The 27,388-nt window shown below is 34.3% G+C and overlaps 4 protein-coding genes and 1 long non-coding RNA gene across 5 annotated transcripts; 4 read left to right on the top strand and 1 right to left on the bottom strand.

Moving 5' to 3' along the window:
* Positions 1-477: 477 nt before the first annotated feature.
* Positions 478-2,693, bottom strand: LOC143451423 (uncharacterized). The gene is made up of 4 exons (XM_076951945.1): positions 2,419-2,693; positions 2,083-2,254; positions 1,341-1,460; positions 478-1,206 (listed from the first exon to the last, which is right to left on the bottom strand). The coding sequence occupies exons 1-4, from the start codon at positions 2,584-2,586 to the stop codon at positions 845-847; spliced, it is 822 nt and encodes a 273-aa protein (XP_076808060.1). The 5' UTR covers positions 2,587-2,693; the 3' UTR covers positions 478-844.
* A 3,259-nt stretch (positions 2,694-5,952) lies between these two features.
* LOC143453067 (receptor-interacting serine/threonine-protein kinase 2-like) lies at positions 5,953-7,844 on the top strand. Its single transcript, XM_076954218.1, has 2 exons — positions 5,953-6,290; positions 7,406-7,844. Exons 1-2 carry the CDS (start codon positions 6,073-6,075, stop codon positions 7,842-7,844), a joined length of 657 nt encoding a protein of 218 aa, XP_076810333.1. The 5' UTR covers positions 5,953-6,072.
* Positions 7,845-8,032: 188 nt separating this feature from the next.
* On the top strand, positions 8,033-9,617 carry LOC143452270 (uncharacterized). Its single transcript, XM_076953171.1, has 3 exons — positions 8,033-8,283; positions 8,471-8,656; positions 8,799-9,617. The coding sequence occupies exons 1-3, from the start codon at positions 8,037-8,039 to the stop codon at positions 8,870-8,872; spliced, it is 507 nt and encodes a 168-aa protein (XP_076809286.1). The 5' UTR covers positions 8,033-8,036; the 3' UTR covers positions 8,873-9,617.
* Positions 9,618-12,455: 2,838 nt separating this feature from the next.
* LOC143453066 (uncharacterized) lies at positions 12,456-19,498 on the top strand. The gene is made up of 13 exons (XM_076954217.1): positions 12,456-12,757; positions 13,456-13,917; positions 14,069-14,313; positions 14,493-14,678; positions 14,821-14,961; positions 15,265-15,363; positions 15,657-15,746; positions 15,972-16,115; positions 16,886-16,957; positions 17,511-17,612; positions 17,882-18,034; positions 19,147-19,266; positions 19,470-19,498. Exons 1-13 carry the CDS (start codon positions 12,534-12,536, stop codon positions 19,496-19,498), a joined length of 2,067 nt encoding a protein of 688 aa, XP_076810332.1. The 5' UTR covers positions 12,456-12,533.
* A 4,910-nt stretch (positions 19,499-24,408) lies between these two features.
* On the top strand, positions 24,409-26,810 carry LOC143453065 (uncharacterized). The gene is made up of 4 exons (XR_013115131.1): positions 24,409-24,922; positions 25,112-25,187; positions 26,115-26,173; positions 26,730-26,810. It is a non-coding gene; the product is annotated as an uncharacterized LOC143453065 (long non-coding RNA).
* The last annotated feature ends 578 nt before the right edge of the window (positions 26,811-27,388 follow it).

The raw sequence follows: 27,388 nt of genomic DNA, 5'->3' as shown, positions 1-27,388 counted from the left end.
TTAAAATGATTGAAAGCATATTTTCTGGTGACTTAAATATAAATAATTATGTTTTTTTTAAACTGGGTGATGCTTTAAGTTAAGATATTATTAGATGTCCGTCCCATGTCGTACATCACATTTTCCACTGAAAGCATTTCAAAACATTTTATTCAAATAAGGCTTAAAAAATGTTACGATTTAGCTTACGAATTTGTTCTTCTTAAAACGAGAATGAACTTCAATTAGCGTTGTCTAAGTCCGCATTTTCTTTTGCAGTCAAGCGGTGCTCAAATTGTACAAATGTACAAATTCTTGGTTTTGTGCCGGAAGACCGAACAACAACAATAGTCTTTGACAGTTCTAGAACTTTTTTATCTACTTGACACAGCTAAAGAAATTCAACCAACCATGGTCGCGATTTGTCATTTATTCTCAGCGATATTTCATTTTCATTGAAATTTATGATGTTGAAATATTGTCTGTGCTTACGAAACTTCAAAAAACATTAACAATGCTTATATACAGGGTTGCCATCGGTCTGAACTAAAAAATAAGGACGAACAGGAAACTAAAGACGAAAATAAGGACGCAAGTGAAAATAAGGACATTTCTTAGAAAAAAGAACAAAAATATTTTTTAAGACACGGACCTTCAAATGAAGGACAAATCTTAGAAATAAGGACGGTATGGCAACCCTGCTTATACAGTTAACGTTATTAACCAACTAGTTCAGTAACAAACCACACAGTACAAAGTCTCACTAAACTTACCAAAGTAACTACAAAGCAACGCACTAAATAAAGTCATCTTTACAAATGAAAAGTTTCAAATACATTTGTATCTAAACAGACAGCATTGCATGTCAATATACGTCATCGTCAACAACAACGTCAAGTTTAATCCACGCTGAGTTTTGTTTCTTCGGACGGAGCAACATAAATACGTAAACGAGATAGAAAGCAAACCATTGACCTATAGTAACCCCGCAGCAGATTAAAAGGTTACTATCGGATACGAGTGTAATCTTGGATTCGACGAATCCAGTCCGGAACGGCTGAAGAAGATCAAATGTTTTTCCATTATCGTACGAGATGAGACCAAACTCTTTGCTCTCATCCGCCTCAAAATAGTGACGTAATTCCGCCGTCAAACTTGTCTGGTTTTGCGTCATTAGTCTCAAAAAGGGAATGACGTAGAGAGACATAGTGACAATAAGAAGGGAGCCTGAAACGACAGTTTTTGTAAAATTAGATGAAAGTTATATCATGAGCTAATCTCTTGTTTAACATTAAAAGTTAACGGTAAGGTTTGGAACTTAACTTAATGCTTTTCAACAACGCTGTGCACAAGCCTTATACCTGAGAGGGTTAGGGTAACGGCGCCAATCCGAGGTCCAAGTACGACCATAGGCCCTGTTATGAAGACTAGACCCATGTACGCGTTAAGTAGGTTTGAGATGAGAACGGCATTCGTGACAACTGAAACACAAAACACCAAATTTAAGCTGCACGATTTTGATGGTTTGCGTTGACTGTGTTGGTCAACTTTAGTAATGCGGTCTTACAACATAGTAGAATGTTTGTTGATTTGACTCGAAATGCGTGCGTTTGTTAGACCGCTTAAAGCAGCCAGTTGAGCATCTTAATACATCTTAATGTTAAAACGAATACCTTTTTCCGAAAAAACAACAATTTTTACATTTATATGGAAACTTACAGTACAACTTACTTCTAGTGGAAACAGACTCAAGCAAAAATATGTTGACCTACATTGTTTAGCGCACTGCTTGTTTGCCCGTGTTGGTTAAAGACAGCTCTATGGACCCTTAAAACACTTTAGTTATTATCTTTAAAACTTTTCTGCTGCTTGTGTAGCCTACTGAAACAATATTTTAGTTTTGAAAACACGTTGCCGGAATAACCTTGAGAACGACATAATTTTAAAAACCCGCTAAATCAGAATGATAGCCACGTAAAAGAAACCGCATTTGCTATACAGTAACAATAATGCCCGATCTTTGCAAGAATTGCCCCGGGCAAGCAAAAGGTTTTAGTAAAAGCAGCAATGAAAATATCTCTTTCATACAGTTGACTCGCTTACCGTTGGGTGTTAACGTGGACTTTGATTTTTCAAAGGTGCTTTTGGTCTTCATTTCCACATTGTAGGGATCTATGAGAAGACACACGCTCTTTTCAACGAGACTGTTTGCCATGAAATTTTGTTCTGATTGGTTTAGATTTACGTACGTCATCACATCGACGGTAAAGCAAGCCTAGTAAAAAAACTTCAAGCAATTGGTTGTTCTAGCATAATTTGTCGAAGTTGAACAATAAGAAATAGTTCATTAGTCCACATTTTTGGTCTTTCACAATCTCATTTTTCAAGGCTGAGATCTTTATAATCTTTAATATAAGGCTAAATTTAAGTTGCATTTACCTTTAAGTGGTACTCAAAGTACATGAGAGACACAACGCAAACCGACCCGAAAGCGCTTAACCAAAACAATCCCATAAGCATGGCGATTATGATGCTTTTAACTGTTTCTATTTTCTTTGCATAGCTGTCCGATCTATCCGTAGCCGCTAAGAATGTCCACCAGCACATGATGGTGTGTTCAGCATGAAAACCACAACGCAGGTCGGAATTTACACATAAAACACAACAGGTCTAATTTTAAAAGTAAGTGGCTATATGAGGCAAATCTTTATCCTGTTATAACTTATAGCCTAAACGCTGCTTATAAGTATAGACTACATCTATCGAATACAAAATTTTAACTCAATTACAATTTTTCCTCTCCAGCCTAAAACGTGCAATTCGAGAAAAAAGCAAATAGGAGGTCTCGCACTTTGTAAATATTTGGGTTGAAAAAGTCCTGTAGCGCTCGTGCGTTTTATAGCTGGGGGCAAATTCAAGCTGAAAACTTGATGCTTTTTTCTTGTCTGTAAAAATATTTTAACATCAAGGAAGAGTTTGTTGTTGCTTTTAAGTCACTGAAATGAAGAGTTCGCCTATTTCAAAACCAAAATCTATCCACTGTTTCGTGTTAAATGTAGATTATTATTTATAACCAATTATTTTTTATAATAAATTTTTAATTATATGCAAAGCATTTTGGTTTCTGAATACAGTTGTACGTTGGCGTTAGCGTCCTATCAGACTCTCTTGCTAGTTTCTTTCATAAGGTTTGTCGTCAACCGAGTGATTTGACACCACGTCACGTTCAAACAGAAATTGGAGATGAATCGTTTAAAATTAAAGTTTGTTGGAAAAGTGAGTGAAAAAGTGACCATAACTGACCACTATATCTATGTGATTGTGAACAGTTTTAAGCAATTTTCAGTGATCAACTAGATATCTTAAGTTAGTGACGGGCGCACATGTTAGCTGGTTTAGAATTTGTATCTGTTGATTTATAGCAAAAAGTCAGAATAATTTAGCCGACCCATCTTTGTTTGTTTAACCAAAATTCATATTAACTTAACTTCTTCTTAACTAAAGTTGTTCAAAACCCATTTAGCGGTCGGATTACATATCGACACGTCTCACATTAGGGCGCTGCTATACAAGAAACAAGGGTAAATACAACCTCGGCAGGTATAACAATAACTTGTTTATTTCAACAATCAATCATTTCCAATGTTATGCAGAGAGGAAAATAATCAAGCTAGTAAACGGCAACCTGTGAGTTGCGTGGTTAGGCCTGTTTCATTTAAGAAAAATATTGGAAAAAAGACAAACTTTTGTGGCAAAATATATCGAATGGCGATTTAAAGTGAGAAAGAAGAACAACCAATACAAAAGGACATAAATTACAGTAATCAATGCAAAAAGTCAACCCAGTGTAGGAAAAAGGTCTACTGTTTCATAAATGGTTAGTTTTATGGATTTGAATATTTCCCTTTATCTTAGTATTCTACCCCCATGTTTAGCCACTGTTTTCATACCTTTCTTGCAATGAAATTATTATCAAGCAGGTTTGCAGAATTATATTCGGTTTTCGGTTAAATCTCGATTTAACCTTGACCGAAAATCGAATTTATTCATATTTACTCAATTCGACAAGTCGAAATTTCGGTGCATCTCTAATAATAAGCTAGTCTACGTGGTACCTTTATTTGCGACACTAACATAATTATGGTGCATGTGTTAAATAGGAAAAAGTTAATTGACCTTTTTAAAACACACTAGACTTGTGTAAAACATGATTACCAAAAATTCGGTATTTTTTGTAAACGGGTTTGGTGGCCGTGCTGACCCTAAAAATTTTGTTCCTTCACATTATATTATCGTAATGCACGTTTTTGCTCCCGAAGCCTTGTCACATTTATCTATCTTAGTTGTTGTAACTATCACCGTAAATTGCTAATATGTTTGCGACCACCTGCGTTAGCATAATTTTTTGCTTCATACGTTTAAGGCGATAAATAAAATGAATGAATCACTATTCGCACATGTACGGCGTAATTTCGCCTGTTCGGAATTCCCCTGTTTTGTTTGTATAGGTTGAGTGGTTTGAGTGTATAACTGGCTAAATGCTGTGGCTGGTACGGGTGGTAACCGGTAACTCGGTCCATGAACTCACTGAGTTTTTACGCTTTCATGCCGTTGTATTATAGCCTACGTAGGGCTGGATCTGGTACACTAGTCCACAGCAAGATGGCGTTACAGTATGAGTAGCTGCATAGTGTGGTTTTGTATCTCAAGCACATTCTGGAAACGGCGCTTTGTGTTAGAGATTGGTTGTACTAAGTCACATAAAAGAATGGTGTACTGTACACTGTACAGCATATACTTAGCCTAGTTTGGCCTTAGCTTTCTAGTATAAACTAATATCTAACTTATGACCGTTTTAAGGCTATTCCTACCGTATGTTCTGACAATTGGTTTAAAAATCGTTATGAACTTATGACTATGGGCCATTTACTGTGTTTGTAGTGTTGAGTTGACGTGGGGAAAAAGTTTGCTATTCTGCCTTATGTTCTATGTCACAAGTTGTATATTAAATTGACGCTGAAAATAAACTTTCCGGTAGGGGCTATAGCCTACCGCTACTTTTTCTTGCAACTAGGCCTAATACTTTATCTACTTCTGTAGTCGGCGACTGGTGAAGGAGATACTTATTTTACAGGCGGCTGAAGTTTTTTTCACAAATTTTCCACCGAAAATGACCTAGAATAGGCTACTACATTATAGCTTATACTTACTTAATTTAAAACTAATTTCCTCTAACCAAACTTTCATCCTACTGGAAAGTTTGTTTAAATGACACTTTGAATAACTAAAATCAACTTTTTGCATACCCATTCATGCGCTTATAACAGGGGTGTCCAACATTTTTGGCCAAAGGGCCACATGCGATTTACGAATGATTGCGCGGGCCACTTGAGTGTTTACTGCTAATTTCGAATTAAAACCCACGCACCAAAATTCTAATCTTAGAAATACGTATTATCCTCTTTTACAATTATAAGAACAACAAACATACCAAGATATAGTAAAGTTAACAAAGTTTTTTCTACGCGTCGACATTTGAATGTGAAGTTTGGCACTGTTTTTCTTTAACAAGTTTGGCAATATTCGATAAGATGGACGATGTAGCAATGCAAAGCGAGTTTTCCATATGGCTGTCAGAAATTAGTAAACAAACAATCAATGCCAATTTCTCGGACTGTAAGTTCGCCATAAATTACATAGACAATTCAGTTGATAATGTAAGTCATTTCGACAAATACCGCGCGGACCACTCAGAACCTTCCCATGGGTTGGACACCCCTGGCTTAGGTGGTCCACATACGGTGAATTTGTCACTCTCCAAATTAAATGCATGCGCTTAGAATCTTCATCCTATTTCGTATTTATCTTTGATTTCCTTTCATTTTAAACAAGGTATTGGTGTTTCAAAGTAATAAAATATCTTATTTTGTTCAATGTTGAATCTGTGGGGATTAACAGTGAAACGATTTTATTTTGACAAAGCTACAATTAAGTTTATTTTGCTAAACATGTATTTGCTCGACTTGTTCTCGTAGGTGGGGTCGTTTACCATTGTTGTGTCGGGAGTCCACAAGTTGTGGGTGGCTCTTTCACATGGCTCAAGTTTTGAGTGCCTCAAAATACGATGCAAGAATAACGTCATCATGTCAATCTTACGAAGCATCCAGTTTGAAGACGAGCTGGGATAAAGAGGACTTAATGGGTAGAGGAAGTTTTGGTACGGCTAGAAGATGCATCCATGATCGACTGGGAAGAGTCGTTACTAAATGTTTCAAAGTTGAAGGACCTTCCGTAGAAAAAGTCATGATGAAGTAAGTGTAACTTATCATACATTAGATTATTTTGGCGTAGTCAATTTGCCAAGCTATTTATGCGATTAACCAATTGTGTTGTAAACAGTAGCCTAAGTGTTGTCAGAACTTCATCTTAAACATTAGCCTGAAAACAAACTGCTAGACACATTAACTGCTCACACAATCATCTTTTACTGCTCGTAACACACGTAATCTAAGTATGCATGGTTTGTGATAATAAGGCATTGTTGCGTATGGATATAATCAGGGAACAACATTCGTAAAGATGAGCGTGCTCAGCCTTATGTTGCTATGGTGTTGTTAGGCCAAGTGAGAAAGATACGGTTGCGTGTTTTCGGCAATAGAAAAGATAAATTCTTTGTCGATAAAATTAATATCACTCGTTAATAGAAGTGTTACAATAACTTCCTGGTCAAGATAAATTTGCATCAAGGTGCAAAGAAAATAACATTCGGTGCTACGACTGACTTGTGTACTCAAGGTGCTGACATCTGTATAGTTTTAAAGGTTGGCGTCATAGAGTTGCATTTTATGAAACTTAGTTGGTTGTGGAGCCATGAGTTAAAAAACTTAAATGAGTTAAAAAACTCTGCTCAAGCCTCGCTATCTTGTGGTTGAATAACATAACAAAAATGCTACGTTTACTACTGATGTGAAATTTGCGTTCAACTCTATTGCTATTCTACTATCAACTAAGAGATTATGCAAATTAGACACCACATACCATCATCTACCAAAATTCTTGTTGGTAAAAAGCATAATTATAGTATTTGCTGTGTCTGTCTGTTTTACGATATGCCAGATATTAGACACCACATACCATCATCCAGCTATATCATGGCAAAGCGATGCATCTATGCTTGTGACGGCAGATTTTGTAGAGCAGTGATACTTGCCAATCCCTCATTTTGCTACAATAGGGTGATAACAAGTTTGTAATGACCCAGTTAATGACTTGCCTCAGCTCGACTATTCAAATATATTGATTTTAATCAAGTCAACGTTATGGTAAATCCATTAAACATTGTCTATTGTGACGTCAACACCAGATGAAAAGTAGAAAAAATCAAATTACTTGACTTAATTTCCAGCTGTATCACTTGTATTTTCAGTGTTGAGAGAGAAATGAAAGTTCTTTATCGACTCAAACATCAACACATTGTTGCTGTTCATGGCATCACAGAATGGAGCAATTGTGTTGGAATCATCATGGAATATGCTGAAGCTGGCAACTTGGACTTCTTTTTCTGGCTCCCCGGAGATATAGCGGACATTCCATTGCTCCTACAGCTACGATTTGCCCATCAAATAAGTGACGGCTTACGTTACTTGCACCACCATGATAAGAAGAGGTCCTACTTACATTGCGACCTGAAACCAGAAAACATTTTGCTCACACCAGACTTGATGGTGAAGATTGCAGATTTTGGCTCCGTTGCTATTGCCACGGCAACAGGAGTTACAGGAGGATCTTTTACAATAACTTTAACTACTCAGCATACTCCATTCTACACTGCACCAGAGCTTATGAGAAACATAGTAACATACTAAGTGATAAAAAGCCAAGCATGGATGTGTACAGGTGGGAAAAAAGTTTTCTTATTTTTGTGAATGAAACAGCTTGAAACAGAAACAGAAAGTGCCAGTGAAAGAATTATTTATACATCTGTTGCTGTTTTTAATATAAGTTAAAACAGTGAAGTAAGAGCAAAACAACTTTCTTTTTTATATTTTAGCTATGGGATGGTGCTCTATGCAAACCTCACCAGGCATCCTGCATTTTATTCTGATGCTCCTTTTCCTCCAAACCCAGGCCTAATTACCCATCTTATAATTCATTGTGGACAAAAACCAAAACAAAAATATCTTGATGACGTTGAATCATCATTGAAAGACAAACCTGAAGATCTTGAGATATTTACATTCTTAAAAGATATCATGGTTCGATGCTGGGATTTCGAGGCGAAGAATCGACCAGATATACAACAAGGTAAATAGTACGTGTTAAGTATGCTGCCATATTATATCTACATCCAAAAGAAACCATAACTATAGTATATTGCCGTTATATTAAATATTAAATACCATTTAAATTTGAAAGTAAATTTGGCTGATTTGTGTTGTTCTTTGCTTTATTTGTTGTTGTCAATGTAATGTTTGTTTTTTATGAATTCCAGTCTATGATGAAATATATGAAAAGCTGCGTTCGTTGAACAAATCTGACGTCACCTACCACATATCTGAACTTAAAAAGAACGAAGAACCTGAACCAAAACCAAGCAGTGTGAAAATAGAGCTGAGTGAATTCTCGTCTCCGTTTAAAGTAGGACCACAACCATCTACTGCATATTTGCCAACATCAGGTGTTTCGGTTGCTTCAATGTTCGGCTTTTTAATCAAATGTTGTAATCTTATTATATTGTAAAGTTTTAAACACAAACCATTAATAAACTTAGTATTTAATGAATCAAAATTTTTTCATTGTTTTCCTCTCTAAACCAACAGAGCAATCTTCCTCAACCTCTTCCACATCCATCCAGGATGAAGTAAATGCAGGTTCCACTAGTCTCACAACCTGAGAATCCCCAGGTATGAAACAAGCGACATCCCCTGATTAAATTGGTTTAGTTGCAAATGTTGAAACTGGTATATGGCTTATTATTTGACTTATTATATGATTTGTACCTATCAACCTGTACTACATACAATTATACATATACTACAGTACACTGATGTACTACATATGCTATGCCAACGTATACCCTGAACAACCAGTACCAATTATCCACCAATATCAAGTTTTTTACCTATTTAACTTCATTAATCATATGTTGGTCAGTTGTTTAACGTTTTGGAAAACCGTTCCTCTTAAGTTTTAAAGGTGTTTTTGCCGGTGGCGGTCACAATGAAATATGTGTTTTTAACGCACTCCTTTTACATTTACTTTAATATATTTTGACATATTCAATATTTTAGACAAGTTATGAATGATACGAAATATTGGTTTGCAATTTTAAATATGTACGACTTGTACGTTATGATGTCACCTTAGTATTGGTCGATTGCTATGAGCCGAGTCATGTGTAGTCTATCACGTATGTTGTGTTATATTTCTTTTATGTGATGTTTTATTCTTGTGTGTCCTAGTATGATGTTTCGTGTTGTTTTCTTGTGTTATACAAGATTGCTGTGTGCTGAAGTAATTGAGATATTCTGGTTGTATCTTTTGCTTATCACCATTTTCACAACCAGTATTGCACGGTTTGTACCATCCAATGGTCTGTTGGTAACGCTTTTTAGTAAAAGTTCCCGGTGTGGTTTGTCCTGATGATGATACTCTACTTTAACGTGAAACTGTGTTACACTGTTTTGTTATTTAGAGATGATTTATCCCTACGAAGTACGTGTGAAATTATTTGCCGTGTGATGTCGCTGTTTATCCATTTCATGAAATTCACTTGTTTTATTGCGGTTGGAAATTTAGCTGTGAGCCGGTTGGCAATAATGGTAGTCATTAGCTGGAAGCTGTAGTAGCCAACTGTTAGGTTATGTGTCGTTAACTAGGAATTATTGATAGGAAGCAAGCATCTGTGATAATATTGTGATTATAACTAAAACTAATATACAGATTATGTGAGATTTACAATTCTAATATTTAAGCGTCGTTTTAGCAGAGTAACACGAGCCGTGATCACGTTGTAATGGAATGATTGGTTATTGTTGTTGAACTTGACTGTACCAGTCACTCCAATACAATCTTTGATTGTCTGAATGTTTATTGTCATCGATATAATGAGCCTCAAGGTCGTTGTTTGCTTAATCAATCCTAGACTCGATTGTTCAGCTAAAAGCTGATTGTCTTGTAAAGCCGACAAGCAGAGTTGTCCAACCTGACACTGAGCTTATCTTAGATTGTACTGTTCAGCAGTTTGCACAAATTTGTTGATTGTATAAACTGGTTATATTGTTGCTTCGTTATACGATTACAAATTGACAGAACATTGGCACATCAACAGTACTTCATTTAACAGTCAATGTAATAGCATTTTGGCTTAGCTATATTCAACTGCATTAAATTGCTGATTGCTGATTATTCCCAGACTTGTTAATTCGTACTGCCATACGCTAACAAAGTTATTTTCGACAAACTGAACGCATGCAAAAAAGGCAAAAATATTACGTCACAACAATGGTACAGGAAGTGATTGCGGCTCGTGTTACTCTGCTAAAACGACGCTTAAATATTAGAATTGTAAATCTCACATAATCTGTATATTAGTTTTAGTTATAATCACAATATTATCACACATCTTTCATTCTCAAAAATCAGGATGAAGTTAGTTTTACTGTATTACTAAGTCAATATCGGACTGGGAACCGTAAGATCGAAGTCTGGACGAATGCTTGCAGCAACGTGTACGTGCGAGTGAAGCTATATCACAAGTAAATGGATTAGAGTAACTATTTTAAAGATATTAGCATGCTTATAACAATTATATGTCCCATAAAGATAACATTATAGTCGTTCATTTGTCAATTATAGTAGCAGGCCAACATAAGAAATTGTAAAATATCATTTTTAAATTTTCGGTTTATTGCCATTTTCCAAACGAAATCGAAGCAAAGAAAAGAGTGGATTTGCCTGATTAAAGCTTTTTCAAACATAGAGCAATGAAAGTAAAAACGTTCTCAGCAATGACGTAACATAGCTATGTCTTGTCGAATGTTATTTCTAACCAATCATGAGCCTTTTGGTGCAAGTTCTGATTGTCATAGATTGCCATTCTTTATTTTATTTCTTTTGTTATTTTTTAATCGAATTTAGAATGTTCATCAGAAGCAAGCGTCGTTAATTCCTTGCCCAAGGACATTGCAACGGTTTATCACATTCGGGTATCGAAGACGGAACACATGCCGCATTATTGCAAGCCAAGTTCTCCAACCAACGACTCAGCTAACGAGCCAACAAATCATAAAAGGTTATTTCCCTGTAACGCTACCATTGTTTATTTTTAGATGAAAACATGGTAAGGATAGAGTACCGGTAAAGTTTTGGCTGATTTTTTCTTTCCCATTTTAAATCTTATCAACCGTGGCAGACAACCAACTCTCTTGGCATGTTAACAAGTCCAACAGACAGGTTATCGATTACAGTTTTATTTGTATATGCTCATCACTATAATTGTCTGCATTAAAAACGGACAAACTCCAATGTCATAACAGAATATCTGTGCGAACAGTATTATAGACTCTGTAGGCTATATATGGACTCGTAGCCTAGCTTATATGAAGACTGTGGTCATAATGTGACAGTGGTTAATTCTAACAGAATATCAATTGTTAATGATGTCTATCATTTTACTCTTTTGAGGTGAACTTCTGTTTGCTAATTAACAAGTTAAAGATTAATCCAAGGCTGTAAAGCACCTCAGTTGGCTGTGACGCTCTTCACAAATAGGCTACGTCGCAAAATTAGATAGCGATATGATATACTGCTCAGGTTATATTCCAGATGGGAAAATTAGCTAGGCCAAGTGGTGCTAAGTGCTAAGCGGAGGATTAAGATTAATTGCGGATATAATGGCTGTTGTTTCACCTTGTTTGGTCGGGGATTTCTCGCCCAAAAACAGCAAACTTTCCAATCTGGCCGATATTTTTAAGAAGTAACAAAGTCTAGTACCGATAATGTTTGAAGCTAAGGTTATCTATGAAAGTCTTTGAAGTTTAGTTGTTAGTGTTTTACACAGCTTACAATCCATTATTATTAAAATGCTTTTCATGGTCAGTCATTGAATAGTTTCCTTTACTTATGCTAGTTTGTATTTCTTATTTTATGTGTAAATTTTTGCGGATTTTTTTTTATCTTATCTCATATTTTTTGTGTCTGCTTGCCGAGAAGATGTTTTACATTGATACCGCAAGCCTCCGCAACATAGATAACATACATACACATTTACCACGCTCATATCACACCTCATCCTACGTGTGTTGATCTACTTTGTGAGAAAGACAATGAGCTTCAGATATAGAAAATAAAATTTGTGAAGGAGAGGTCTATGAAATGTTTAATAATCAGCAAAATAAAACCAGATAAAAAATTTAACCCATCCATGCGATTCATCCAACCAATACATCCATTAGCTTGTCAGATAATTTCTTAAGTTTTCAGTGAAGTAAAAGTTTTCAGTATGTAAACTTTGAAATACTTCTAAATGTTGAAGGATTCTGATTTGTTCAAACATGGCTCAAGTTTTGAGTGCCACGAAACAGAAAACAAAAGTGACTACGTCATTTCAATCTTACGAAGCATCTAGTTTGAAGACGAGTTGGGATAAAGAGGACTTATTGGGCAGAGGAAGTTTTGCTACAGCTAGAAGATGCATCCACGATCAACTGGGAAGAGTCGTTGCTAAATGTTTTAAAGTTAAAGGACCTTCCAAAGACATGGAAAAAGTTATGAAAAAGTAAGAAGAAACCCTTTTTTTTCAATAATATATTTACATATAATATGGTTTAATTTTTCAAAATCATGGCCCAATTACCTTCCAGTATTGTCTTATCTGTAATTGACGGGTTATCAATCTTCCTTCCACAACCACACACTTCCTTCATCATGTTGGCATTATTAAAGTAATAAACACATATGTTTTGAATTATGAACATCTTGCATAAGAAAACCTAATAAAGTGACTTGTTGACTTGGCACATAATGCAGTCGGCCCTGAAAATGAAACAAGAATCATTAATTGTGAAAATCATAAAGTTTATCAATGTGTATTGTATCAACTTTATACTTTAGGGCAGGTAACTTTGAAAACTATTAAAATTATTGGAATAAACGAAATTCTGTAGCGTTTTTAATTGTATGGGTGTTAAGTTATCCGATGTTCTTTAAGCCCTACTTAATATCTAAGCTGAATTTTGGTAAACGATTTCCATGAAAATGCAGAAAAAGTATATTCCTGTAAATCACAACTTTAAAGCATTAGAAATCATCTCAGGATATGAAACAATAACTTGACTTGACTTGATTCATTAAAATTCCGTTTGATTAACACTATGGTTGTAGTTGGATGTCTATGTGCATAAGTTACAGGCTATGCTCATCTTACTTACAACATTTATTGGCACTTAACTTTAATCGTGTCATTTGTATTTTCAGTGTTGAGAGAGAAATGAAAGTTCTTTATCGACTCAAACATCAACACATTGTTGCTGTTCATGGCATCACAGAATGGAGCAATTGTATTGGAATCATCATGGAATATGCTGAAGCTGGCAACTTGGACTTCTTTCTCTGGCTCCCTGGAGATATAGCGGACATTCCATTGCTCCTAAAGCTCCGATTTTCCCATCAAATAAGTGACGGCTTACGTTACTTGCACCACCATGATAAGAAGAGATCCTACTTACATTGCGACCTGAAACCAGAAAATATTCTGCTCACACCAGACCTGATGGTGAAGATTGCAGATTTTGGCTCTGTTGCTATTGCCACCAGAACAGGAGCTACAGGTGGATCTTTTACAATAACTTCAAATACTCAGCATACTCCATTCTACACTGCACCAGAGCTGTTGAGAGACATGCTCAGTGATAAAAAGCCAAGTATGGATGTGTATAGGTGGGAAAAAGTTTTCTTATTTTTGTGAATGAAATAGCTAGAAAAGCCAGTGAAAGAATTATTTATACATTTTTTGCTGTTATAAATATTTCCAACATAAGTTAAAACATTGAAGTAAGATTAAAACAAGTTTCTTTCTGTATTTTTAAAGCTATGGGATGGTGCTCTATGCAATCCTCACCAGGCGTCCTGCATTTTCTTCTGATAATCCTATCAGTGGAGCAATCATCGAAGTTATCAAGAGCTTAGGACAGAAGCCATACCAGCCATACTTAGACAACGCTGAATCATCATTGAAAAACAAACTTGAAGATCTTCAAATTTTTTTGTTCTTGAAAGATATCATGGTTCGATGCTGGGATTTTGAGGTGAAGAGTCGACCAGATATACAACGAGGTAAATAGCACGTGTTGTGTATGCTGCCATATTATACCTACATCCAAAGCATACAATAACTACAGTATATTGCCATTAGATTAAGTATTAAGTACCATTTACATTTGAAAATAAAGTTTGATGATTGTGTTGTTCTTTGCTTTATTTGTCTTGTTTTTTTTGTTTTTTATGATTTCCAGTCTATGATGAAATTGATGAAAAGCTGCGTTCGTTGAAAAAATATGACGTCACCTACCACATATCTGATCTTAAAAAGAATGAGGAAGCTAAACAGACACCAAGCAGTGTGAAAATAGAGCTGAGTGAATTCTCGTCTCCGTTTGAAGTAGGACCACAACCATCTACTGCATATTTGCCAACATCAGGTGTTTCGGTTGCTTCAATGTTCGGCTTTTTAATCAAATGTTGCAATCTTATTATATTGTAAAGTTTTAAACACAAACCATTAATAAACTTAGTATTTAATGAATCAAAATTTTTTCATTGTTTTCCTCTCTAAACCAACAGAGCAATCTTCCTCAACCTCTTCCACATCCATCCAGGATGAAGTAAATGCAGGTTCCACTACTCTCACAACCCGGGAATCCCCAGCTATGAAACAAGCGACATTCCCTGATCAAATTGGTTTAGTGGCAAATGTTGAAACTGGTATATGATTTATTATCAATTATAGGATTTGTACCTATTAACCTGTACTATATACATATACTACAGTACACTGATAAACTACATATGCTATACTAACCTATACCCTGAACAACCAATACCAATTATCCACCAATATCAGGTTTTTTACCTATTTAATATCATTAATAATATGTTGGTCAGTTGTTTAATTGTTTGAAACAAACTATTCCTCTTAACTTTCAAAGGTTTATTCATTGAACTTTGTCCAAGATAAGTGTAATGATAAAGATTTTTACTCTGTGCTTTCCCTTGTTTCATTTACAGAGCAATCAACTTCTGTAACGTCCATCCAGGATAAAGTGAATGAAGGTGTCTCCACTCTCACAATCCGGGAATCCCCAATTCAAAAACAAATCATGCCAAGTGAGTATTTCGTTAAAATATTTATTTGTGTTGTTTTGATTCAAGTGCTTTTACAAAATGTTTACGATAGAAGCTGATTGTTTAACCTCGTGTATCATCATTCATCACTTATCGTTATTTTACAAGTTACCAATTTCGTATAAATTAAACTTAAATCCATGATTGCTCTTTACACCTTTACAGAAATAACAACCTAACAAGTTTAGAGACTGAAGTAGATGTGAGCTTAAAACAAGGCGCACAATTTACTGTGAATGCTTTTCATAATCGATTTATTTTAAAATTATTTCTAGCTGTTCACACTGTCACAAAAATAAAACCAAAAATTGAACCAGCAGATGGAGCTGTTGGGACTGCAAGTGACGCTGCTAAAATATCTTCACGTAAATAGAGAAAGTCGGAGAAAAATATCTTAGTAATTAAAAATAATGAATACAAAAATGATTATGTTTGCTTGTGCTCTTCCTTGACAGTTACTGTTACTGTTACATCCGATATGAGCATGTTGACACAGATTTTTATCCCTGACTTTAACTCATTTAATCAACAGAGCAATCTTCCTCAACCTCTGTCACATCCATGATCCATCCAATATGAAGTAAATGCAGGTTCCACTAGTCTCACAAATCGGGAATCCCCAGGTATGAAACAAGAAATGTCTGGGCATTTAAAATCTATTCCAGCTGCTGAGACTGTAAAAGACTTAAAGCAGAATAATGAACCAGCAGATGGTGATGATGAAACATTTCAAGGTAAGCGGAAAATGCAGGTAAAATAAGCAACAATACTGTTATATTGCTAGTATAGTTTACAAGAATCATGTTTGGAAGAAATTTCAATAGATGATCAATGAGTAGATATTGGAGTTAGGAACAAACTGTTGGACACCAGTTGGTTTTGAAAAATAAATACTAAAGTCAAGGAACTAGCAACTGTTTTATTTATGTTTGTTTTACGTGTTTTGGTTTTATTTTATATCAATATTAAATATGTGAGCTTCAATACTTTATTTAAACTCCTTGGCTGTTTTACTTTTGACAAATATGTATATTTTGCTTACTTTGGTTTGCAAAGATTGATACGCAGTAAGTCGTCTACTACTCGAAATAAGTTAAGTTTTAATGATTCTATATGTCTGACTTGGTTTTAATCGCTCTTCAAAATGTTTTGCTTCCAATTGAATCGCCAATTATTACATTGAAATCTAAGGTTATTAACGTTTAAGGGATGAACTATTAAACTAGCCAAAATTCGGAAGTTAAATAATCTAGTAGGTTTGTTTTAGAAAAACCATAACCAAAATATTTTGAAATATGATTTTTAACTTTACGGTAATAATTTGCTTCAATTGCTTTTTCTTCTTTTCTGTCTGAGGTTATTGAGTCTGTATGCCCGTATGCCTGAGACTAAAAGCCTTGGTGTCTTTATCGGAAGTTGTATCTCTCATTGGCTGACGCAAGGTTTAAAATGCATGACTTAATTTAACGGCCTTGCTTGTAAATTTTCAACTACTTTTTCACAGAAATGACATCAAAAGATGAACCAGAACATAGAACCAGTGAAACGGCCAGTGATCTTTCTGAGACGCTTCAAGGTAGATTAAAAATTATGGTATATTTAAAGTTAACGCAGGAGAATGCGATTTCGGTATACAGCAAAAGTAATTAGAATTTTGCGGTCCTTGGGAAAAGGTTGGAGCATGATTCAGCTGCGTTATTTTAAAAATTAAAATTTATCATTTTTCTTCATCAACCATGCCAATAAATAAATCTACTGAATCTACCACTATGCGTTTTTATATTTTGTCATAAGATGCGTTTCTCCATCGATTTAACACCTGGTGTGACATCTTTCTGTACAAGGAGAGGTGATAGTTTTTTTAGAAAGCCTTAAGATGTATTTCTTTACAACATTGAGTGGTGTTACTTGTGTTTACATACACCGCCTGTTTACATACACCATACATAAAAGTATACACCGCCTCTGCAAATCCCAATTTCAATGAAAGCGTTCACCATGCTAGCATTGACAGCATTAGCAATGTTAGCTGACAAGCTTAGCAAAACATCTTCTTCTATGAGTTATTAATGTGTCTTGGCTGTGTTGGTTTCTTTTGTGAATATGAATTTTTTATTTGGTTTTGCCAGTGATGAAGGTAACAGTGAATGAAGGAAAATCAAGAAGTTCTGATCTCAAGATAAATGTAAATAGCGAAATTTCTTCATCTTACAAGAAACAATTACCAGAAGGTAAAAGTTCATTCTTCCCAAGACTCACATGTAAAAGTAATTCTAGATTTTCTTTAAGGTTTACTTATTTGTTTTAGATATATATAAGTTTTGTGTTAGGTAAACAGACAATCAGCTTTTCTTTTTTACTTACAGAATATGACATTGGCTATAATATGTTTCATTGTGTGTTTTTTGAGTATATAAAGTTATTTTTTGAATGAGTGAAGTATAAAAATACAAGAAATACTCTAAATTTGGTCAAATTTTTTTTGTAACAACATTACCAGCAAGCTATACACAAACAAATGCCGGAGATGACAAACAAATGCCCACTCAGATGATCGTTCAAGCAGAAGTCTATGATCATGAGGAAGCTAATGGTGAAGTTGCTGATGATTTGCAAATTGTCTTAATCAAACAGAGCTTGCAGCAACCTGAAGGTATTTTTTGGAATTAATGCTTGCGGAAAGACTTAGAAAGCACTGCATTCATTTAAAATTATCATGAATTAAAAGGAGAATATATATATATACTGTATAATGTAAAATGTCAATCTCACAACATTGTAGTTGGTGATGTTGTGTATCATTCTAAACTATCATAAACAACTTTTGGATAACGTTGCCAGTTATTTTGATAAAACTTTACAATAGTTCAGTGATAACTACGAAGCAACTAAATTTTTGACATGCGAGGAGAAAACACCAAAGGTGATTTTAGAGATGCAAGGTTCATCTTGGGTCAGATCTATTCTTTTTTTCTGGAACAGTATGTGTGCGAAAACAGCACAGAATATGTGCAGGAAACGTGAAAATAGGGAAATTTGTGCCTGCACAAAAAATTTATTTGCATTTTGCATTTGCATATGCGGGTAATGAGAGGCATTGTTTTGCTGCTTCTGCGTTCTTCCGTTCTTTCATTTTATTAAAAGCAAAACAAGAAGGGCTGTAAGCATATGCATATCTTTTATTAATTAAAATCATAGGAGTACACAAGTATTAGCCAAATAAATGCATTGTCCAAAATATTTATAGATTATACAAGAAAGACACGACAAACATTTATGGGCCACACAAACCACAAACATCAAGTAATTATTTAGTATTAGTATAAAGAAGTTAAATTGTCTGTATTTAACCAAACTTAGACCAAGCAGCTTGTTGTGAAGAAAAGGCAGGTTTGTTTAAAAAGGATCAGAACATAGGTCGGAAAGGTTATATGGATTGGAAACTTTTTTTGATTAGAAACTTCAAGTGGTAAAAATTCCATCGTACCAGCATTCACTAGCATTTACCACATTCCTCTGTCTTACTAGCACTGTATGTAAAAGCATTTTCATACAAGTTTTAAATATTTGTGTTTAATGTAAAGTTGAGATGTCTGAGATCATCTGTTTGAGATGAACAATCATTACGTCAACTTTTCCATGACTGTATATAATGTAGGTGAACAAACAAACAAAGGTTAACTTCACAACTAAAATCAAATTTAGGTGGAAAACTCTTCGGTCATATCATTGCAAAGATATGATTATAATGTTATTTATTTGCAGTAGCAACATCTGAAACATCAACATTACTTCAAAATAACTCCAATGCAGATGTTGATAATAATGAGTCTATTAAAGAATCAAATCATGGTTCGAGTGTGGAAGACCCAAAGAAAGCTGCCGGTAAGCAAAAAAATTTCTCTTTTTTAACAATCCTAGTTTAGTACCACATAGCAAACATGCTTCACTCCAATCTGGTAAAGCAGTGTTAAGTTCTGTTTTAAATGCAGATAATGCGGTTGCTTTGTTAAGCCAAATAAATTCGACTGAAAGATTTAACACAAGAACTGAATTTATAAAACACCTTTACACCTTTACCTTTGAAGGTGGTTATTATCGTTGCCATCATGGATGAGTTGGTGAAAGATACAATTAAACTTAACATAGTTTGTGACTGTGCAAAAAAATATTTGTTTGTCCTGTTAGTGGATATTATAAGTTACTTGGCAAAACACCCATATCTGGTGAAGTATGCTCTTAGAACCCGTGTTTTAAGCTAGCATAGAGTTATTTTTACAATGTATCTTTTTTCCTCATAGGCTGCTCAGTGGGGATAGATAAAGAAGAATTTGACGAGCATGCAAAAACTGTTAGTTACTATCTATACTGAAGCTTTTCTTTATTTATAGTGTTCTGTTTATAAACTTATCGATCATCATTAGCTTTGATTTGTCATATCTGCTTAATGGTGGTGATTAAGTTATGGTCATGAACTAATTAACAGGTTTCTACAACAAGTGTTGCCACAGTTAGTTACATTTCATCAAATATCAATCGTGGTTTAAGCTTAAACTCAATGCTATTTGAATATATGTAATAATTTCTGATTTTTGCAGATACTATTCACTTTTGTGGTCTGTATAGAGGTTTGTCTATGCATTGTCATTGATGGTATCTTACTCTTAACGATTCTAGGTAAGTGCAGAAAAGATGCCGAAATGAAATGGTAATTTAACACTAGAACGGCCTGAGTTGCGATAAACCCTCAACGGTCACTAGCGGTCATTTTGCTTTTCTGAAAATTCGTTTTTGCTAGGAATTGTGTTGTTTGTTTGCAGCTTGAATATTGAACAAATATTCAAGTCACATAACTCGATCAATCGATCCACCAAAAAGAGTTTTATTTCAAAGAATGCGCAAAAATCTGAACACGAAATTGGAAAATTTTTCACATTTGCGTTGTCGCACATCTAATACATTCAAAAAGCTCCGTAGCAATACACTTACCACATACTTTTTTGTTTCATTTCAAACAACGTTTCTTGGTTTTCTTTTGTGCGCAGTTTGCAGCTGTTTCACACTGTTTAATATTCTTGGCTTTGCTGTCTTCATGAGCGTTCGGCAGTGTGTGAGGTCTTTCAATCGTAACGTTTCTGCTTGATATTTCAACGATGTTATCTTCACGTAGTTCTGTAGCAAGCTGAAAGATGAAATCTCTTCTTGAAACCTTGTCACCTGTTCGATTTTTATTCAGCACAAAAGCATTGAAGCCTGCCAAATCCAAAATGTTATAGAAAACAGCAGCGGGCCACTGACGTGTGCCTGCTTTGACTGAATACTGCCTGGCCATTTGATCAGCCACGACAACACCACATTTGGTCTTGTTATAAAATTCCACTGTCATTGGTTTCTTTTTGTCAGTTTCCACTTGTCTTTTTCTCACGTCTAACCTTGTTCATAGTGCCAACAAGACTGGTTTTCTTCTTTTTCAGCTCTTTGGCAAGTAAAAACGACGTGAAAAAGTTGTCGGTTGTAACATTTCTGCCTTTGCCCATAAATGGTTGCATGATATTCATGACAAAGTTATCACTAAGCCTTTGGATGGACGCGACTCGTCTATCCCCAGATATGGAATAACATTTAGGATATATTTCAATTCCACATCAACCACCATCCAGAACTTTATGCCAAACTTGTCTAGTTTGTTTTGCATATACTGGGTGAATCTACAACGAGCATTTGTCGGAAACAGCTGGAAAAATGGCTTAGAAACGATAGTTTTTGTTGAGCGGTCAAAATGACCGCTAACGTCCGTTGGAGGTAAACCACCCTCTAAAATATTTCTGAAAGCAGTGTTCCTACTTAGCATTCTTGATACTTAGCATGAGCATTCCTGCTTACCACTTAGGAAAATTCAAGAAATTTTGCAGTCATGTGATTTCGGTAAAAAAATATATCGCATTTTAAAATTCCAAAACGGGTAAAATGACTGCATCTGTCGTTCTAGTGTTTACTTAATGTGGATTTTGTTTTAATTGAATGAACTTTGAAAACCTTGTCATAGACAGTTGAATGCCTTTAAAGCTAGATTTGTTTTGTTTGTACTTTTTGGTATGTAGGAAAAAATTAACTATTTTAAACATTTATCCGAGCTGTTCATAGTGGACCTTATTATATTGAAACTAGCCTATTGAATATGCCTGTGTGTAAGCACCCTGATAATTATGATAGTTCTAATTTCATGCCAATTGCTAAAAAGAGAACTGGTCGTTTATTATTTCCAAACTGAGGATTTTATGTAGTTTTTAAGCTGCTCGTTTTTTGATGTGAAATGTATTTGTTAAACCTTTTAGCCCTTTCTTTCTGTCTCCATCTTATCAGCTTAATCTGCAATGATTAATAGCTGGTTTTGTTAGATTTGCATTATGATATTTTTCTTGGTTTCTACGACACAGTGTTAGTTTGTCAAGTTATGTTCTTGTTCGGATTGTTGCAGGCGGTAAATAGAATTAAACTTTGGGCCGAATTTGCAAACTTTGGCATACACCATTTTAGTGTAGCCCAGGTTGCAGTTTTGTCATCTCGGCCTCTTTTACTTGCTTGGGATGCTTAAAAGTTTGGCAACATTTTTACAATCGTCATTTCCAGCTGTTGGTGTTGTTTAAATATTTTTTTTACTTGATCTTTCTGATTCTGTCAACTCACCCAGTTGGTGAGATTTTAGCACATGATGTTTAGACCATGGTGGTGTACAGGAATCCTGCAATATTTTTCAGAGACATGTGCTGTTCAAAAAGAGGGTTTATGTGGTAGTTTATAGAACTGTTTATGTTTAGATATTTTAACATTAAAACAACTGAATTGGAATGTTATCAACTTGTTTTCAAAATGATATTGTTATTTTACTATCTTATCATTTTTTCATACATTATTAGATTAGGACTTTGCATTGAGCCAATACAAGACAGTTCCTCATTGCATACTACATTACATAAAACTGATTTTTATCTACCTTGTATATCTCCACAGATCAAAGAATTCCCTCAGATGAAGGAAACACAAGTGGACATAGCCTCAATGGAAGCAATTACACTTCTCCTTCAGTGGTGGTTGTCTATGATAGCAGTGATTTGTTGTCTATGATGGTTAGTCATTAGACTAATGATTAGTATACTTTTTGACTCTTGGTATGATTTTGATTTTGTTACCTTTTGTTTACTTCTATTTTCCAACATTGCCCGAAGGATTTAGAAATATTAACAGATAAAGTGATGAAGCACAGTCAAACTGTCTTTCAACAGTTTGTAGACGTATATTGCATCTCATTTAGCATCTTTTGTATTGTAAACAAATAAATTTAAACTCAAACTTTCGGAGTCATTTCAAAATTATATTGACAAATTTGCTAGTATTATGAATTTTGCACGAACTAATGTTTGACCTCAAAGTGTGTTTTATCAGTAATATTATCTGGAACCTTGAGCTTTTGTTTTTGCAGCGCATCCTCTTTTCAGCTATTGCAGCATCATCTGCTGTAGTTCTTTTCGGATTGCTTGGAGTGTGGTATTGGTTCAAAAAATGTAAATGTTTTTCAATTTTTGCATGATGTTGTACTTGTAGGTTGTGGTTTATTTTGTGTTTGATTTCTACTTAAATGACTTGTAATGTTAACTTAGGTTTATGGAAAGCTTATATTTCAAGCTTGAAAACATATGTTTTTCATAAAAACGTTGAAAACATGTGACCATATACCATTATAGCTGGCACTTCAATTCGAAAAAGTAGCGCTCAACATTTAGAGATTTGCTGATTTCAGACACTGAAGTACTGCACATTTCATCTAATACCTGTAGTGTTGCACAATGAACCTTTCCTTAAAATCCCATTTCTGAAGCTTGCTCTTTGAACAACCTCTTTCCGTCATTATCCAAAATTTATGACCATCGGTGAGAATTGGAAGGAAAGCTGATTTGAAGCTTAGATTTAGAGCTTAGCGATCTTAAAAAGCTTTTAATTCAACACAACTGGAAGTTGAAGTGCATGCAAGACTGCACTTGCTGTTCAAATTCGAGTGTACAAGTCAAAGTCCTGCCTTTTATCACTTATGATTTGGCTGTCAGGTACTTGACTTATTGACCTTTATAAGTGTGTCTGCTCACACTTGCACTAAACAGGGTTTTTGAGAGGCAAAGTATCTCAATTTTCTATATGCTTAGTTTTGTCCCAAAGTCATTACAAGCGATTGCAAAATGATCGGGTGCATGTTTATGATCACATTCAGAAAAAGTCAGGAGAAAGAGATCATCTGCAAACAACAAATGGTTGATCCTATTATTTTCAATCTTGAAACACTCCTACCAGTATCAAGCTCGCAAAGCAGAACACAATCTGTCATGTAGCCAGGGTTTGCAGGCTACCTTCTTTGTCCAAATAGACGCTTTAAACTCCACTTTTCACCAGGTGTTTTTCCCACTACAATGAGCCTTTCTGATTGCACACTCCGGTAGCAGATGGTAGGATCGATGCTTTAAACAGTGTGCACCTCATCTCAATGTTCTTCATGCAGCGTTCTTTAAACATGGTTGCGATTTTGTCAGCAAAAGTTTTTCCTAGCAGTAAATTTTGTATTATTTTGATAAACTTATACTTTGTTTTATTGGATTTAGGGTATCCTAAAGATTTCAAGAGACGTAGGTCGCAGACAAACCGGTTGTAGTCAGTAGATAACTCAGGTTTACTTTTTACTTGAGCATTCACCACAGAAAAAAGGCATCAGCTGAAAAAATACAAAAACTGATCAGCAACTGCTGTTGTGCACTACTGTACTACAGACTACAGTAGCTATACTCGTGTGCATCTTTATGTTAGAATAAAAGTGTTCATAATGCTAAGATTGTTGTTACAACTTAGCTGTAAGAGACCACCTGATGAGTCACCAGTCACCTGATGAGTGATGTGGTAACATTGATATTCTTCCAGTTAATTCATTATTTATTTATATGAACCACTTTATTCTGATCTCTACCTTTTGACCTGCCTTGGTATAGTAATGTCTTTGGAAGCAAAGCTTCCTCCAGTTTTAGCTAAACATTTATTGAGGCACTTAAGCTCCTCTTCCAGATTAAGGCAGTAGTGAGTAGTCCATAAAGGAAGTATTTGAAGAACTCAGTTGTCTTAATTTAGATAATTTTTCTTAAGCCTTGCCCAGAACCACAAAATCTCTTAGAAAACCACATTTGGCTCGAAGAGTGCAGTTTGAGCACCTTTTCTATCAAGTGTTAAATGAACATGCTATGAACTAATATATTAATAGCACATTTATATTATATTATAAAACATGAATGACATACAGTAAATATCAATACCAATAATACGTATATAGGAATTTAAAAAAATCTGTATAGTAATGTATGATTTGCACCATCTGCATTTTGTCCTTTTTTGATCTTAAAAATATTTAATTTACAATTTTATTGATTTCTATACAAGGATGGTTTTACGTGTTTCAGGTAAAACTGGAATCTTGAAATTCTTAACAAGCTGTAAACCTCCTACCACGGTAAGTTGTACTATTATATGTTGTATTGTTTATTCTATTACCACTGTAACATATGCTGTTAAGTAGAATTTTTTGTTATCTACACATGAGCTTTACAATCATTGAATTTTTGACATTAGCAACAATTATTGTTTGATCACTAAAAAACTGTTAGGAAAGAAATAGCAACTTCCATCTATTCTATTACAGATATTGTGGGGGACTGTTCTCATAACACTTGGGATGTTGCTTTCGTTTGGGGTGCTTTTACAGAACACTGCAGAAAGTAAGCTGTGTAGTTGCTTATTTCTGTTCTTATGAACTGTTTGCTATCCAGTGGGGGAAAATGTTCAGGAGTAGTTCTTGTTTGTAGGTTAAATTGTGGCATTGCATAAAACATTTCTCTTCTACGTTGTTCAGTTTTTATGATTTCTCAGTGCACGTTGTTACCAAAGATTTAAATGTTTTGAAAGCAAGATGCATGCCATGTTAGCTTAAAGCTGATGAAGATATTTAATAATTTCAATCCTATGCGACAATTTTATTGTATTCTGAACTTGGCTTGCTGAATTCAACGTTGCACGCTTGAAAGTATGTAATTGAAGTGACATATCAAACATACATGTACAAAAATAAGTCAAATACATGTGTTTAGGCCATATTAAAATTGTGCAGTGTTTATACAACCAACCTAAAATTTACTATTTATATCATTGCAGTAAACTCTTGGGTGAATTTAACTAGAGTTTGCAATTTTGTTGCAATGCGCAATCATACATTTCTTTGTCAATTATACATACGTTCATTTGCCGATTGAAAGAATACTTTACATTAAACACTCTACATTAAATATTTCATTTAATGTAAAAAAAATTTTGTGTCATATTAACTTTGAGTTTTTTGTTGCAATGCACAATCATACAATGCTTTTTGAGTGTTTGAATATATTGCAAGTTTTCTTCTTTTACTGATATTCTTGCTTTTCTTGCTTTCAAATAACTTTTCGGAATGGAGTCCAAACTATTGACAAGTTTTATCTATTGTTTATGAGAGCATAACGTTATAGGGCAGATGCATCCCCAATATTGTAATAATATAGAAAATGACGTAGTAGGATGCAAAGCTTTGTGATGTCAACTTTTTATATATTGTAGTAATAATATGTAAAAATAATAATAACAGTTAATAATAATATTTTGTTTTTTCACTTTAGCTCGATTGACATTTTCAAATGGAAACAGCCTCAATGACTCTACGCCACTTGAACAAGTTGTAAGTCACTAATCATGCGTCTTATTATGCTACATTTCCAGAAGATTTTAATTTTTTTTATTGACATTGTTTTTCTTCGCCATAGATAAAGATGGGATAAAAACAAATTTATTTAATAAACTGCTTTTTGTATATTTGTAAATATGCAATTTAATAAACTAAATCAAATGTGCAATAAAACTGTTCTATGAATAACTCGTCAAGGCCAAACTGATGAGATTAAATTTTAATTAATGTTTCCATCCCGTTCGTCAGTGCTACTATTATTTTTCAATGTACGGAATATGTAAATACTAAACTTTTGAGTTTGACCTGGATATTTAACTGACTAATAATATTCTTAGCACTTGGTATTCTTCACTTTTCTATCACTTTAATTACTGATAAAGTTTAAAAAAGTTTGTTACTGTGATATTAAAATTATGTAATAAAGCATTTTATGTGTTTACAATAAATTTAAAGCATTAACTAAATTTTAATCTTAGACTAAGTGTTATCAATAATAAGTGTTTATCAGTGTTATCACCTACATCTATAAAAATTAATTTTTTTGCAGGGGTTGATTTTAGTTATTTTGCCGTTGACCATATTTGCATTACTCATTATTATCAGTTATTGGATCTTAAAAGGTTGGTAATGTTTTGTTATATGCATCTTTTCGTACTGGTCTAATGTTGTTTAATTGCTTTTCTACTAGAATTTATTTGAACAATTAAACTTTATTGTTTCAGTTAAATTGCTAAATACCGTACAAGCATGTCGTCTATTGTTAAAATTAAAGTTGCAAAAACTTGTCTTACAAATTTTTAATTATTTATTAAGACTTTTAAAACAACGAAATATGCTTAACATTACAAGAACCAAACAAATTACTCAATATTAAAATTGTTTGGATTTTTATTCAAAATGCTACTTTTTTACTATATAAATTTAGTTCCATCATTAATATATTTTGGTTTTGATGGCTTCTTTGTTTTATATCTTTATAATGTTTAGATAACGTTGACATAAGAGCCATCAGCAGGATGTTCATTCAAATTTTTATATGTTCAAAGGAGGTAAAATTCTATTTATGTTGTTATTTAAACCTGCATAATTGTCTGTATTGAAGTTTGAGCTTCATTTGATTAAGTTTACATCAAGTAGCCATAATTATATATAACCATTTTAAGTAGTTTCTTTTTAATTATCATAAAATCTTGATGTCTTTTCAGC

This window comes from Clavelina lepadiformis, chromosome 4, assembly GCF_947623445.1.
Source record: "Clavelina lepadiformis chromosome 4, kaClaLepa1.1, whole genome shotgun sequence".
NCBI lineage: Eukaryota > Metazoa > Chordata > Ascidiacea > Aplousobranchia > Clavelinidae > Clavelina > Clavelina lepadiformis.
Note: the sequence above shows the minus strand (reverse complement) of the source record. Positions and strands in the feature narration are given on the sequence as shown.